The sequence below is a fragment of the Primulina eburnea genome, chromosome 14, assembly GCF_022965805.1.
Source record: "Primulina eburnea isolate SZY01 chromosome 14, ASM2296580v1, whole genome shotgun sequence".
In the NCBI taxonomy this organism is placed as follows: domain Eukaryota; kingdom Viridiplantae; phylum Streptophyta; class Magnoliopsida; order Lamiales; family Gesneriaceae; genus Primulina; species Primulina eburnea.
This window is the reverse complement of record NC_133114.1, coordinates 30763605-30778958: the sequence shown is the minus strand read 5'-3', so window position 1 is coordinate 30778958 and position 15354 is coordinate 30763605. Positions and strand designations below refer to the sequence as shown.

Below are 15354 nucleotides of genomic sequence, written 5' to 3'. Positions count from 1 at the left end.
TTAAAAAAACAATTAAAATTTATTTTGTTAACTTATATAAATAAATATATATTAAAAAATTCATAATTAAAAATGATATATTTATATGTACGATTTATATGTACGTTAGATATGTTACATTAGATTATTTCTATCATTCACACGTATTATTTTATTTTATAAATCTCTCCAAAAATCTAATCATCTCAAATTTATTTTAAATATTTATTTCCTATAATATTTTTTCTTGAACAAAAATTACATAGATCATATATCAAACTTATTTGGCCAGAAAGCGAAACCAAATTCACAGAAAATTATTAGTAGATATTACAGTTCAAACTCAAAGCCAATACCCACGAAACATTACAGTCCTTCGGTGTAAGCTACACCAGTGGCACTCAACCAATCCCCACCCTGGATCAATTCCTTCACTGTAAATTTCATGGCGTCGGCCGAGTCAGTAAGAACGTGATACCCAGGCCAGTTCACCCTCTTGCTGGTTCCAGCCCCAGGTCCCTGATTCAAGTACTCCCCATAGTACAAAGTCTTCAGCGCAAAATCCCCATCCCACTCCGCCCATCCTGCCGGATCGATGAGGCTGCCGATGTTGGACTGCATGACCACAGTCCTCGAGTACTCCTTCCATGGACGGCCAAGGTAAGTACGAAAAGAACTTTGTACCGGTTTGAGGTCATCACTGGCGATGATTTCACAATCTTGGATCGAAGTGCCTGTGTTCTGATTCGGATCGGTTCTTCCTTGAGCCGTGACCATGTTTTTCTGTTTTGCCATGGGTTTTCGGGCCGCCAGTTTGCACTTTTGGAACACCACTGCTGAGTTGCCGAATATGAAGTCAACTGTTCCCGTTACGTAGCTCTCTCTGTAAAATTGCCGTTGAGAATGCGCGTACAGTGTGTCTTGGAAAGCGTCGAGGCGGCAGCGGTTTATTACAGATTTATCGGCACCGACGCGTAGAGCCACCGCCTGGTGCTTCTCCGGCCCGGCTGTGTTTTGTATGCATATGTCTTGTAGTATAAATCCCTCTCCAACAGCGGCTGAAGTGTATAAAAAGCGTGTCACTAGTGTTGGACACCATTTGAAAAAAGTCGAGTCATTTAGGTAATATTCGAATAATCTAACATCTTACCAAGAGTTGCAGAGTTGAAGGTGGTGGATCCATCAACAACATTAAGATCACCTGTTATGATTGTGGAATTCATACCATCTCCGACAATCATCAGATTCTTCTTATTCTTGCCAACTGAAACATTCTCCTTGTACGTCCCCTTTTTAACATAGATCACGAAACGAGTCTTGCTCTTGTCAGGCGCTGCTGCAATTGCTTCTGCTACTGTCTTGTATTTCCCTGAGCCATCTTTTGCTACAACTAGGTCAGCTTTTATGTCACTAGCCGACTTCTGCAGCAATTTCCTGTCCACTGGGCTGATCCATGAAGGCAGCAGCATTCCTCTCGCACCAGTGAGTGTCATTCCTGTATCGGGCTCTGATCCTTTGGCAAGAATTGCCAAAGAAGCCCTAGCCCTCAATATAAGGTCTTCAAGAATGGCTTCCATTGACTTTCTTGATGAAGTTTTGAACCCATCGAAGCAGGTGACGTGGTTTGTGAGCACGCCACTTAGCCATGTTTGTGCATCGGCGGGAGACATGCCAGTTGGATCCATAAGAGCTTTGATCGAGTCAAGAACTAGATCAATGGATGAGTCTATTAGCTCAAGACAGTCCGATAGAGCTCCCTGTTCATTTTGCTGATTCATCTGATTTCTCAGTTTTCTAGCATGTAAAGAAGCGTGTCTCATTAGACGGGCTTGCTTCACCAACATTTTTTGCAGGATAACAGTGGTATTTTGGGGCTTAACAGCATTGGAGACGACTTCAGACACAAAATTTTGGCACGTTTCAGGATGTAAAGCTCGTTGGCAGATATGTGAAGCGTTTGACTGGTCATTTTGGATTATTTTGACAAGATTTGGAGCAAGAAAAACAGCGGAAACGAGTAGAGCGAAAATGGCTGGAGCTAAGTAGAGGAACTTGGTATTTTGAGGGGAACTTAGCAGAGGTTGACGTGTTGAATCCATTTTCCTATGATATACAATTAGGCATGCTTCAAGAGCTGCTTCTTTATAGAGGAATGGGGAAAGTGAAAATGATTAAAAAATATGGATTTGCTCCAACTCTTAATCTAAAGGTTACAAGGACTCACAATTTTTTTTCAATATATATGTATTATCGATCATCCATAAGTTTTTTAATTGTGAACGAAATAATTAATTTTAACATGCTTATTTTTTCCATTATCAAATGACACATGTAGTACTTTCACATTTTTCAATAAATATGTATTTATAAAATTATCTATCATCCATAAGATTTATAATACTTATTTTTTTTTATTATCAAGTGACACATGTAGTCAAGGTCACGGGTTTGATTTTCATTAATTGCAATGAGTGAAATTATTGGGAGAGAGATTTTAGGTTGCATTAATTGTCCTTGCTTTTTAGAACGATTGAAGTGTGATGCTTAAGCTGCTGTGCGCTTTAAAAGATTTGAGTTGTATAATTACCAGCAGCTATAACGTTTGGTAAAACTGTAAGCATTCGTTAATAAACATTGTGTTTTTGATACATGATTATTTGCTTGTTAATGGAATATTAGTTAAAGGAATTGGTTTGTAATGATTTGAATAATATTATTTACATCTGTATGTCAATTTATTCAATGTATGTGTGTAATATTTAATTTACATTATTTATTTCTTAGTTAATGTGTCCATGACCATAATGTCAAATTAAATACTTATATCAATTAAGATTAAAATTATATACCCATTGTTGCAACGATAATAAATTATTGAGGTCAAACAATAAATTTGAATTGACATCTGCTGTAATAATTATATATTGTGTGTGTCATTTCACCTATATCTAAATTATTTGTTTGTGTTACTTTCTATATAGTATAGTGTGTGGATGAATAAACATTTTTTTTGAGTTTCTATATTATTTGATATTATATGTGTTGTTTAATCAAGTTTTTGAAATTAAATTTATATATACATTTATAATTAATATTATATATAATTAATGAACATGTGGTCTGCATGAAAAAACTCGTTTGTCTCTTGAATAACGAAGAATTGGAGTATTACACATGGGTATACGAGCCTCGAATGACCCCAAAGTTTTAGCATTATGAAATAATGCCCACCAGTCAATATAGGCACGTGTATCATTATGTACCCTCGTAAGTCACGAGGAAAAACAGCCAAAGTAAGGTATAATAATATAGGTGGTCCCTTTCAGGACAAACAAAAACTGAGCTATCGAGTCGAGGAATATAAAAATGAGCCATGTGACATAATTTGTATTTTATAGTATATAGTGTGTACCTTGTCTATCGTATAGTTTGGTCATCTACCTCAAATCCACAACATCCGCTCATTGGTCATCCACATGATCAAAAGAATAATAATTAAATTGGCTATGGGGACATGATTTATTATCCGCGATTTGATTTAAAGCGTCCCCACCACTTTGATTGTAGTAGGTGAGGATATGACGAACAACGAGTGGTTTACATCAAAACTACCACCAAATCCAACATAATCACACGCAATAGATTTTATTGTCGCAAAGAGGAACAGTTTCGTTTTTAAAATTAAAAAACATATAAATGTTTGATGATTAGATTTAAAATCTTATATCCCATGTTGAAATTTTAATACCAAATTTGACGGTTTCTAAATGTCTGAATCTCCGAAAATCATGCTTGATCGTAGCCAGACATAAAAATGAATCCATATCACGTTCTTCATACATAAAGGGGGTTTAGCTCTGAAGTAAGCCTACTAATTCAACCATAAATGCGGTAGATGCTTTATCAAAAATAAAATACTGAGTTAATCCATACAATGGATACCGACAATAAAGCCCGATAAACACAGAGAAAAGTGCGGTCAACATCGCGCATGACACAGGGAAACTAAAAGAAATTAAAGACGTAGTAATAAATTTAAAAGATTACTGGCACACAACTGAATTTAAAGTATCTGCACATATCATCTACAGCTCTGACACAGTATCCAACGGCCAGAGCATAAAGGCAAAGGCTGGAACTCAAAAACCATGAATTTTAATATGCTCCTTTTTCACGATCCCAGCCTGTTCCCAAGATCAAAGATTAGAAAGATAAGATCATTGACATACAAGCTTAAGAGGTTCAGTGATACAGTAAATAGTTTTATGCATCAAATAATTTGTTTTGCTACACATGAAGGAGTAGAGTGCTTTCTCAGACAATCTACTATTGCCTAATTATTAATGTCTCCTAACTCAGTTTTGATACATTAAACTCGTGATTTTGACTAGCACATTTTCATGCTAGCAGATAAAATGATGAATAAACTATGAGTAATCAATCACCTGAATAAGGAAGGAAGAAACGTTCTTCCGCTGATCACCTTGGAGTTGAATAACCTTCATAGGGAAAACCTCCTTTGAATAGAATGAAAGGGTTTAAGCTGAAGTAAAAGAAAGAAAATTATAATAAACAAAACCTGGCCTAGTTCTGGGTCCTGAACAACAGTTCCATTGCAGCAAAACTCTTTCTTGAGATCCTTCAAGATTTTGTTATAGCTGAACTCTTTGTTCAAACCCTGCACAGTTGTTAGGCTTTTCCGACCATTCCGCTGCTGTACGCGAACATGAACGTAGTCCTTTGACCCAGCACCAGAATTCTCAGCATTTGCATCAGCAAAAGGATCTGACCATCAGGGAAAATCAAGTCAGATACGAAAAGAAAGGATTTCTAATCTCTCTGAATCTAGCAATAGACAACCACATCACTTCCCATTCTTTATTAATAATTTACCAACATTATTATTTCTCAATCAACTTAATTTCCATTTTTCAAATCATCATAGGAAGTATAATAGCTTCAACAAAAACAAATGAGTAGTAAAGAAGTATACCAAAAGCAGGAGTCTGGATGTCAAAATCAGACATGAAACTTGGTTGATGTATTGATAAACGAGTGGACAGAATTTCCTGAAACTGGATTCAAATTATTGGACACAATTAAAGATAGAAACACGAACCACAAATTAGTCAACAAAATCATCCCACAAAGAAATTGAAATCAGGAAAAGAAAGTCGGCAAAGCACTAGACGTCGTGCTTCAGAGTGAATTATGCAGATAAATAAGTGATTGTTAGCTTTAGAGAATTTTCTAGATTGAGGCATTAAGGAAGTCCTTCAGAATCCACGAATGAGAGATGTGAAAGAGTACCCTCTTTGGCCAGCACAAAAGAAGACTGGCAATGAATCATATTGTCCACGTAGACAAACAAACTCATGAACTCCAATAATCTCCCGCACATTCAGAACCTGAACAAAAGACTAGTCCAGAAATTTTTAACGAGTTTTTACGCACACAATTCATTAGAATAGGAGACTTAAAACAGGAGCAAAATTTACGGGGGCAAAGAGCCAGAAGCGCAAGGCTGAAGCCTAGATTTCAAGAAAACGAGAAATATACAAAGAGTTGCTGCATAAAACTAGTTAACATGTCCTGGATTTTAGAAGCACGCATAAAGTGACTCGTATGAACAGATTCCAACAAAAATCTCCACAACAACAAAAAAATGATTAGAGCATGATAAATTTAACAGATCGAGGGACATCGGAGCACGGAACAAAAAAATTCATTCATTTACATACACCATAATTAATGCGAGGCACAAAATAAAATTGAGTAGGGATCCAATCTCCGATTCATATCGCAATTAAATCAAAAGATCGATCCCAAACTGGGATGCAGATGGAATGGAGAGATCACCTGAACAGGAAATTAGGGCTTCGAAGAAGAGGCGTAATAAGTGAGTTTTTATATTATTCTTAGCCTAAAATCAAAGCAAACGTGGCAATAATCTAGAGCGAGTTTCCCGGGCTTAGGGCCCAATAAAATAGTCCATGTAGCCCAATACAAGCCCAATTTTTCTTTATTTTCCGAGTTAATTATTATACTATAAATAATATAGTAAAGACAAAGCAAAATATTTCGTTCCGACCGTGACAAACTTCATTAGAGGTCATATTTCCCTAAGGATTTCGTCGTTTTTTGTAATTGAAATTTGTTTCGTATATCTAAATTTATTTATATTTGCTTTTATGTTAAGATAACGAGATAGTGATTAGAATAATGAGATACTGGGAGAAGAATGTCAGAATTTAACTTTTTTGCAATAGTAAATTTTGACATTCATTAATATTATTCTAAGGATTTAGACATTATAAAATAGTAAAGATGTTTATAAATCTTCTATTTATTTGTTCTTGGATTTAAGCGTTCACAACTTTAAAGTTCAAATTTAAGATGTTGCATTGCATCTCCCAAGTTTAAATATGAAATTAGATTTCTAGAACTTTAATTTTGGTGTGGATAGTGAGTTTTTTTTTTAAAAATACCTCAAAATATTTAAAGTTCATTAAAAGATTAATAATTTAAAATAATCCATACCATTGTTAAATAAGTAGAGTTAAAAAAATTAATATAAACAAAAATATGATTTAATCTCCCCATTGATCATATTCTCCAACTAGTATTTTTCACAGACAAAATGGATATAATACAAAATAATATATTTTAATTCATAATTTGTTTTTATCTAAAAAAAATAATTTTAAAAAAATATTGCCTGCACTTCTATGATTTGTCTTCGGGATTTCGTTGCCCGCTGTATCCGAATCATAATATTCTAAAATTCTCATTCGTGCTCTTAATTATTTAAATTTTACATGAATCATGAACGTCGAATTTGTATTCTCTATTCTGATATATAAACCCTTTCTATATTCAAACAGAAATATAAATAAGAATGCATAAATATGTTTGCATTAGACAGACTATGGTTCATGAAATAATGTCAATATTGTAAACGACGATTACTGAAATTCGTACATTTGCTGATCAAAACTTCTTAAATCAATCATCACTTAGCAATTCAAAATTTCCTCGAAAATACAATCTGGCCTAGCCACAAAATGTTACAAACACTATATGCATGTGCATGTGTACTATGTACAATAAAGAATTGCCAAGGGATGCTTCGTCCCAATATGTATACTATACGTACAAAATAACTAAAGCTGAGTTCTTAATTGCTCGAGTAATTTCTGCATTCTTTCAAGATTCTGATTTAGTTCCTTAATATTATCAATGTCTTCAGCGGAGGAATCCGACCTACTTGTTAATTCGGCAGCAAGAGCAGCACATTTTGATTGTGAATCCTCAAGAGAAGCGATTGTCGAATCCAAGCCAGAACCACCACTTCCTTGGATGAAATTACAGGGCGGACTGAGCCCAAAATTGCTGGGGCTACAGCCTCTGCTCAACTTCTCAGGAGTAAAAATGCGATCAAATTTTTGCTTCCTGCATGTTATGGAAAAAAGAAAAATCAGGAACCTTGACTTACGCCGGCGCTGTAATAAAAATGTCTCAGAACTGGTTTAGAGTTCCAGCTATGTTGACTACATTACCCAAGTTACTTAGTTGGCTGATAGCTGCCGAGCCTATGGATCCTTCTAATTTGAGAATACGCAAGACTCCAGCAGCTATTCTACCCATAGAATCAACCTCAGACTTGCACAGGACAAGCAAGTGTTCCAGCTCATCCTTTGTTACTACGGCCTCAATCTAGGAAGTGCAATAGTTTCACCATATTAATTTCAGTTGCAAAAAAATGATATAACACAAACAAATTTAAATTCTCTTTACCGGTTCTTTCACTGAGAATTTCAAGCTTTCCACCATCCAATTGGCCATTGACTCAGCACCATCGCCATCTTCAGAAGCCATCAATTCAACTTCCACATTGACGCCATGGTTGCCATAATTTGGCTTCTCTGTTTCAGTTAAACCATTCGGCAAGACACCTTTTTCAGGAATCCCATTCAACACGATCCCTTCCAAAGCCACAGGCTTTAAGATCTGCAAGCCTTCCATGCCAACCTGTAAATATTTTTAATGTGGTACCTGAGATTACTTATGATGCAAATTTGGTAAAGTAATTCCAACAGTTGGGTCCATTTTTTGGCTAAACAAAGATAAACCCTTAACAGCGAGGCCGAAGCAAGAGATGTATGTATCTGAAAAAACCCAACACTGTCAAATATTTTTTGAGTTAAAAAAAGGGTTTTTCCCTACAAAATCCAACAGCCATTTACAACTATGAAGACATATGATTGATTTGTAAGGATAACAGGATGCATGAACAAGCATGTTGACCCACAGCAAAGTATTTCAATATCACCAAGAAGAATACACAAACCTCTAGGAATCAGGATAGATTCGCTATCGAGATCTTAATTACGATATATATAAAAAACATATAAATGTCAACACAGATAGCCCTAAGCAAAGGAAAAGGTGCTCACAGTGATTGACTCGATTGGATATTTATGCATTACACTTGGTTTTCCATTTCCAACTACTACGTGCTTTGGACAGCTTTTTCCTTTGGCATGCAAACTCTGAAATGTTGCATGCCAGCTCCTTTCTTCTCTAAAAGAATTTTCAGAATCACTGAAAGACCTCCAATAGCTCATCTCCTGTGAATCTTCAAGCGCAAACAACCAATCTTTCAACTGTATCGATAAGTCCACATCATCAGGTACACCCAACTGAAGAAGGCTACTGTCATCTCCATCTTCTGAAATAGAATCTAAACATAAACCAAATAAAAAGAAATCAATTTGAAGATGAATAGCAGAGGAAAAACAAGCTGATACGTAATATTGACTCAGTGACTTACTTATACTCTCTCCAAGCCCATCCATTATAAGAGGTGATGTTTTGAAAAGCTTTGACAGTGGTCCAGTGGATAATTTCTCTAGCCCTCTAGTAAGATCCTCCCCTGGTCCACCATCTGGCCCAAGAATTCCGAATCTATGAAGCAAAGATTCAGTATAATTCATTCCTCCACCAAGACGGACACCAGCAACACAAGCAGAGATATTCAAAGAATGGCACTCGATATCTTGAGCACTATATGGAATCACATGGACCATGTTTATATCCAGAAAAGGTGAGGTACTCTTTTGAACCCAAAAGACAGCTCGTAACTTATGGTATTCATTTTCATCGAGATGAATAAAATCTGAGGTTAAATTGGAGCCATTCTCATGTCTCAAGTTATCCACAGTGCCTGCACATTCCACCTTGACTCTATCCCACAGTAGGGTAGATGATATTGCTCTAGCACCACCCAATGTTCTATGACCGACTTTGATGGATAGATTTTCTCCCATAAAACAAACTAAAGGTTTAACGGGAATATCAGAAGAAGATTCCAAAAATCTTAGCTGAAGTTCCTCAACAGCTAGAGATACAGCACTATCACCAGGAACCTTCTCCATCACAGTTCCACCCAAAGAGTCATTTCTTATTCCATTTGGCTTTTGGTTTTTCCCTACCAGAGCTATCCTTTCGCAAACCCTACCAAAATATGTGTAGAGATCTAGAACGAAAAATAGTTCCTCTACTGAAGAGTTTGACGAATATTGTTGACACGCAACCCCTAATCTAACAACCCCTCCTGGAGGTGGGACATTTATTAAAGGGCTTCCATCTGCAGTCACCATAGCTACCTCAAGACAAACATCTTTCATCTCAAGGCATCTCCATAAATCCGGAGACTCCAGAAGAGAGTTGTCACTTCCAATTGATCTGTTGTCAGTCTCCAAAGCCAAACAAATCAAAGAAGCTGAAGCAGTCAATTTCCTCTGGCTGGCATCAACTGGTTGACCTTTCCAAAGACAAAAGCATGCCGGATCTCTCTCAAGGTTCAGTAACCTCAGTTTAAGGGAAGGTGACTCGGAAAGCATCAGATCTTGAATATGAAGCCTTGCACCAGTAAATGAACTCTCAAAAGATGTGTCACAAATTCTAGAGGTGTATTCTGGGTTTCTTATTTCCAGTGGGACCGTAATGTCTAAACCTTTAAGATTAAACACAAAAGATTTAATTGAAAAATCTGGCAGCACAGCTCCACAATTAACAACAATTCCATCAGCCAAAAATGACAATATCCTCAGACAGGATTCTTCCTGAAGATGGATCTGATTATATGGGTGAGAGGTAAGAATTAAATTGAGATTAGAATAAACGAAGTCTGAAAGTTGATATACACATGAATGAAAAGAAAGGGCAAGATAGATACTTACAATAAGTGGCTGACAGTCAATAACAGTTCTTGAAGCAAATATCGGAGGATTTGGGGAGGGCAAGAGCTGTAGACAGTTGAGGCTTATCAGAGGCACTCTATAATTCAATTGCCACGGTTGGTCTCCCAAAGGATATATCGGTGGACAGAAGTTCTTACCTGCACAGACAGCGAAGGAACACAATCACTTTCAAAAAACACAAAAAACAGCATACGTCAAATTCCAAAACGATGTTGAAAATCATAGTATACCAAAGTCTGGAATATGTAATGCATCAACTGAAGTAGTTTCCATTGACGGTTGTACTAAGGTGCATGAAGGCCGAGCAAAAGTGTCCCTGCATTTTATTTAACCATAGATAAGAAGTCAATAGTACCAACGACATTATAGATGCCATGAATATAAAAATGATATCATGCAATGCAAGTGAATAGACTTCTGTACAAAATCTCATTTAGAAAGCCTCTCTTGCCACAAATATAATAAATTGTGTTCCCAATAAACCATTGATAATTGATGAGTTAAAATAGCCAATACTTGAGAAAATTACTTCATGAAGTAAATAAAGCCTACTTTGTTTTGAAGTTGAACAAAGCACTAAAAGCATATGTGGGCTTAGATTGATTGGATTGCATGTCAGCAATTTAGATGATTGCTTTAGGTTCTAATCAGATGACACGTAATAGCATGGGAGTTCAATAACAGTGTCAATTATTTACTTGACACAGAATCAAGGTGGTTTCTTCTTTTATTAATTTTTTTTTCTGACTGAGCATGTCATTATGGTTTGTGATCTATAAACTTTATCAGAAGTTTCATCACACATCCGTGGCACCCGACCTATGATACACAGGTTCCAACTAACCTCAAAAACAATCCACCAATCATAACTCGAGTCAAGTACTTGGCATTTTCTCCGTCAGAAACACTTGCCTGCGAGAAGAAATAAAGCCTTCAGTATTTTGTCCAAGCAAGTAAATTGTAACAGAAGAAAGTAACTTTTTCCCATTTGAACACAGCTTTCAAGTTCCACAAGACAATACCCGAGAAAAAAACAGTGACTGCATCAAAAGTTCAAGCTGGAACTCTGTAAGACAAACAAACTTGTTAGACCAAGACTTGAAACATAAATGTCTTTGGACCAAAAGGAATGTCAGGAGACACTCTGCCCCTGCCAGTGGCCCGATTAATACATGGGGGTTGAATTGCTATATAATTCAAAACTTTTGAGTTGAACCAACTGGTGGAGAGCGGCAAACACTTGGTGCTTCATTTGGAAGGAGAACCAAGAGAAAAGAATTTCAGAGGTATGCTTTGCATGGTAGAAAACTAACCAGCATCTTTGATGCATAGAAATATGTGATCCACAACCATCGAGACCACAGAACGTCCAGCTGCTTCCGCAGAACGCTGCCAAGAGAGAGGAAATACAGCTCAAAACCTCAACATGGTTGATCCCCCACAGTGTCATCAACATGTTATTTTATCAAAAAAAATCTCAAAAAAAGAACAAGTGGGGAAAAAATTCATACTTGTTGTGCTGGATCCACGTCTCCTCTATTTAAACAAACATAAAGTCCAGTAAAGAAACGGAGAAGAGCTCGTAAACCTGTTCAAGCTCAGTTACATAAAAGATAGTTCCAGGATGCACAAAAAGAACATAAAACTCCAACACTTGCCTGGTTCGCTTAAGGAAGGGCAGACTGCTTCTGTAATATGCAGTTGGACTTCAAGCCCTAGTGGGCTATTGAGTTCTGTCCTTTGTATTGTAATCTGACAAAACCATTAAGCTCAGAAAATGAGATTATTCTTGGAAAGCATAATTCTGCTCACTGCAATGCCGACATGTATATCATATGTGACCGCAAAAAGAATATAATAGTGTTTCCTATATGATAAATTCAACATCAAAATCTCATTTCTCGTAAAAGGTGAATTCCTTCGAAATCAACTGAAATGATTAAATCTGCATACATGGGCCTCTCCTGAGATGCCCTCGATAAATCGTTCTCCACCAAAGAATACTCGTTTTGCACCATCTTCATCCTTCCTATTAGACTCGTCTATGGAGTTAGAAAATTTTGCGTCCAAAAACATATCTGGATGAGGCAGGAGATCAATAGATAAATGTCCCCATTCAAGTTTCTGTGAATCAAAAATAGAAATTATTTCTCACATATTATAACATGTAAATGACCATGATGTTTCAAAATAGAGACATATCTTTTATCAGAGTGGGCAATAGCTTAATAGATAAGCAATTAAGGCAAAAGGTTGAAAATAGGCAAAAAAAATTGTGTGCACTCAGTGTATTTAGTGTTATATGTTTTTAAATGCACATACAATGAACAACAAAAACGAAATACATAAATGGGCATGCTTACTTTGAATACATATATGAATTTCTTGTCACTTGAAAAGTCTCGTGCCTCCTTAAGATTTACGACCTGATAGAGAAGATGTTTGAATGATTAAAAGAGTTATTTCAGATACAAATGCACCTAAAGCAACATGTATAAAAGTAGAACTCTAGAGGAAGTTTAGATCATAACCTCCCAGTGTTCATTTGTTGTATATAGCAGAAGATTGCGAATGGTGATTGAAGCCATGGGAGATGCCCTATTAAATTGATAGAAAGCATTAGGAAACAAAAGTGTTAAAAAAATGGTTTGTGCAACCATTTATCACCCAGATTTTTAGCGGTCTTCACCCTAAACTTTTGATGTTTTCTAGCCTCTTAAACCAGGAAAACTGCTCAAGTCTATGATGATTAAATGTTCAGTTACTTTCAATCTTTATTCAAATTAACGGCATTGCTAAAATAGAAATTCAACAGTAGTATATTAAGATGAGTGAAAAAGGATTCTCTTTTTTTTTTTGTGAGACTCCAGGAGGGTAGCCTGGCGAGGCTGATGCATAAGTCTTCACTACATGCGACTATGATAGAATCCCTGCCTGGTGGGCTGATGCATAAGTCTTCACTACATGCAACTATGATAGAGTCCCTTTTCGACCTAACTATGAAGATATAGTGTGGTTTTTCCAATCTTATAGCATCATCCATTTGGTTTCCCCATGGAAGATATTTACTGACAATGAATAAAATGTGTCAAGAGATATATCAACGATATACTAAACCTATAGATATTAAAGAAAGAGAATGATTTTTCCTGCCCTAAAAGGCCAATTTGATAAAATTGAGATATAAACCTATAAACTAATTTAGCACTCGGACTAGGATGTTTCCTAAACCCCGCCATTAATCTCAATAGATGCATATTGTACAGTAAATAATACTAATCAACTCAAACCTAAGAAATATATTCTTAACACCACACTTCTGAAATAAACACAGTAAGATACAAAACTGGAAATTGAATAGAGCTGGTTTGTGATAGAATATATTGTTCAAAACTTTCTTTCTAGTTTCTCACATTGTGTATTCCCTGCCTGAATTTCAAGAGAACTCAAACAAGGTTTAGCACTACACTCTGAAATTAAACTGGTTGAAGATCATCAGTATAGTGATTCCCACAAAAACACATTTGCTTTTTGAACAGGAAGCAGGTCCACGTGAAGCAGTAATATCACATCCAAAATATGAATGAGAGAACATCTGTTTCGATGCAGTTTTTTAGTAGATTTTTAACTATTATTCAACAGCTTGCTCCCCACTGAAGAATTAAAGATTAGCTTATTAGAAAAGTGGCGATAGTTTTACCAAGTTGCTCCCCCTCTCTGTCGAGCACCACCACGAGTTTCGAGTAAAAGATTCACAGTCCGCACTTCCAGAGTCATTCCATCTGCAATCTGACAAACATAAAAGATAAAACATATGGCCAATAGCATAAAACTTGTTTGAAGTTCTTAAGAACGAGGCAATGCACGAGTAACACCTATATCAATTAATCAGAACATGGTAAAGCAAAAGTATATAACCATTCAACATAATGTAGAAATTAACCTTATCAGCAAATCCATATCCACTACCCCTCGCAGCACTGATGGATGACGCACTGCATGAAGATCCGAAATTACAATGTGAAGCTATGCTATCCCACTAAAAACAAATGAATAACCAAAATGACGTTTCTTAATCCTATCAGGTACCTGCTTGAGCCCCTGGATGAATCTATGTCATCCTCGTTTTCCACCAAAACCAGGTCAAGCCTGTCAATTTGTACCACAATCGGTTCTATTTGTACATTGCTCACCGAAGGCAGCTTCAACATCAAATTACCATGTTATTCACCAATAATCAACACTATATTATAGTGCTTACAGTTGAATCGCCCCACGTGGCAATGCTCAAAATTTTAGTGGAACATCAATTCAATAATTTCGTTAAATAATTAATTAAGCCAAGAAGTTACTGACAATAATCTCCAATTTTCCAACTTTAGCGGTGGTGACATTCAGCGCGGGCGGCAATCCTATACTGGCATGCAATGCATCTCCATTTATGTCTACAACAAACACATCCAAATCAACCGAATCCTCGACATCAAAATCAAATCTTAGAACCAACGGCAGTGAATTTACCTAAATTAGATAGCTGCACGGCGCGCCCCTGCAATTTGAACTGATCTCTGCTGAATGACTTCAGCCAATACTTAAGAGTATATTCCAAAGCTCTGGCCAATATCGATTCCATCTCAATCGATACTCGAACAGATCCACCAGCCCAATAACCCTTTAGCCTTGGCCCGCCCCCCAGAAATTCGAAGTCTCTGAGGCGATTACGGCAGCGATGCTCGCTGGGGTCAAAGAAACCAGCTAATGGTGGCAAGAGGCGGGAGTCGGCCTATAGCGAGAGATTCAGGTGATGATCGTTCTGATTTGATTGGCACGTGCGATATGGGTTTGTAGTTTTTATTGGAGTGTACTGGAAACTCCTGTCACGTGTACGAGATTCTATGGGACAGGCCTAGAAAACTTTCGGCCTCGCGTGCAATCATTTTCTTATGCAGAACCAAACTCCGCAGATGATTGGTGTAAAGAAAAAGGTGCAAGTTAATTTGGATATAGACAATAATATCTCAGTACCATGCTTCAGATCTAGGGATTCTTAAACGGGTAACAGTTCGAAAGAGGCGTATAATTGTCGGTTTATTTTTATTAAATAAACAGC

At 36.7% G+C, this 15354-nt stretch overlaps 3 protein-coding genes across 8 annotated transcripts; all 3 read right to left on the bottom strand.

The window, feature by feature from the left end:
- Positions 1 to 177: 177 nt before the first annotated feature.
- Positions 178 to 2140, bottom strand: LOC140811690 (pectinesterase-like). The gene is made up of 2 exons (XM_073169741.1): positions 1130 to 2140; positions 178 to 1037 (listed from the first exon to the last, which is right to left on the bottom strand). The coding sequence occupies exons 1-2, from the start codon at positions 2076 to 2078 to the stop codon at positions 346 to 348; spliced, it is 1641 nt and encodes a 546-aa protein (XP_073025842.1). The 5' UTR covers positions 2079 to 2140; the 3' UTR covers positions 178 to 345.
- A 1660-nt stretch (positions 2141 to 3800) lies between these two features.
- LOC140812887 (protein translation factor SUI1 homolog) lies at positions 3801 to 5898 on the bottom strand. Of its 3 annotated transcripts, none has more exons than XM_073171264.1 (5): positions 5839 to 5898; positions 4973 to 5054; positions 4559 to 4764; positions 4425 to 4478; positions 3801 to 4163 (listed from the first exon to the last, which is right to left on the bottom strand). In XM_073171264.1, exons 2-5 carry the CDS (start codon positions 5004 to 5006, stop codon positions 4119 to 4121), a joined length of 339 nt encoding a protein of 112 aa, XP_073027365.1. In that variant the 5' UTR covers positions 5007 to 5054; positions 5839 to 5898; the 3' UTR covers positions 3801 to 4118. The 3 variants fall into 3 exon arrangements, with proteins under 3 accessions (XP_073027365.1, XP_073027367.1, XP_073027366.1); XM_073171266.1 differs by lacking the exon at positions 5839 to 5898 and adding an exon at positions 5721 to 5829; XM_073171265.1 differs by lacking the exon at positions 5839 to 5898 and adding an exon at positions 5290 to 5688.
- A 1013-nt stretch (positions 5899 to 6911) lies between these two features.
- Positions 6912 to 15095, bottom strand: LOC140811498 (uncharacterized). 4 transcript variants are annotated; one of them, XM_073169406.1, is made up of 20 exons: positions 14766 to 15095; positions 14601 to 14689; positions 14334 to 14446; positions 14188 to 14239; positions 13945 to 14033; positions 12776 to 12842; positions 12608 to 12670; positions 12198 to 12368; positions 11903 to 11996; positions 11756 to 11832; positions 11558 to 11633; positions 11267 to 11310; positions 11089 to 11156; positions 10475 to 10560; positions 10224 to 10381; positions 8813 to 10118; positions 8436 to 8710; positions 7777 to 8010; positions 7534 to 7695; positions 6912 to 7427 (listed from the first exon to the last, which is right to left on the bottom strand). In XM_073169406.1, the coding sequence occupies exons 1-20, from the start codon at positions 14875 to 14877 to the stop codon at positions 7143 to 7145; spliced, it is 3621 nt and encodes a 1206-aa protein (XP_073025507.1). In that variant the 5' UTR covers positions 14878 to 15095; the 3' UTR covers positions 6912 to 7142. The 4 variants fall into 4 exon arrangements, with proteins under 4 accessions (XP_073025507.1, XP_073025506.1, XP_073025508.1 ...); XM_073169405.1 differs by having other exon boundaries at positions 8436 to 8722; positions 14766 to 15093; XM_073169407.1 differs by lacking the exons at positions 14601 to 14689; positions 14766 to 15095 and having other exon boundaries at positions 8436 to 8722; positions 13945 to 14026; positions 14334 to 14400.
- Positions 15096 to 15354: the final 259 nt, after the last annotated feature.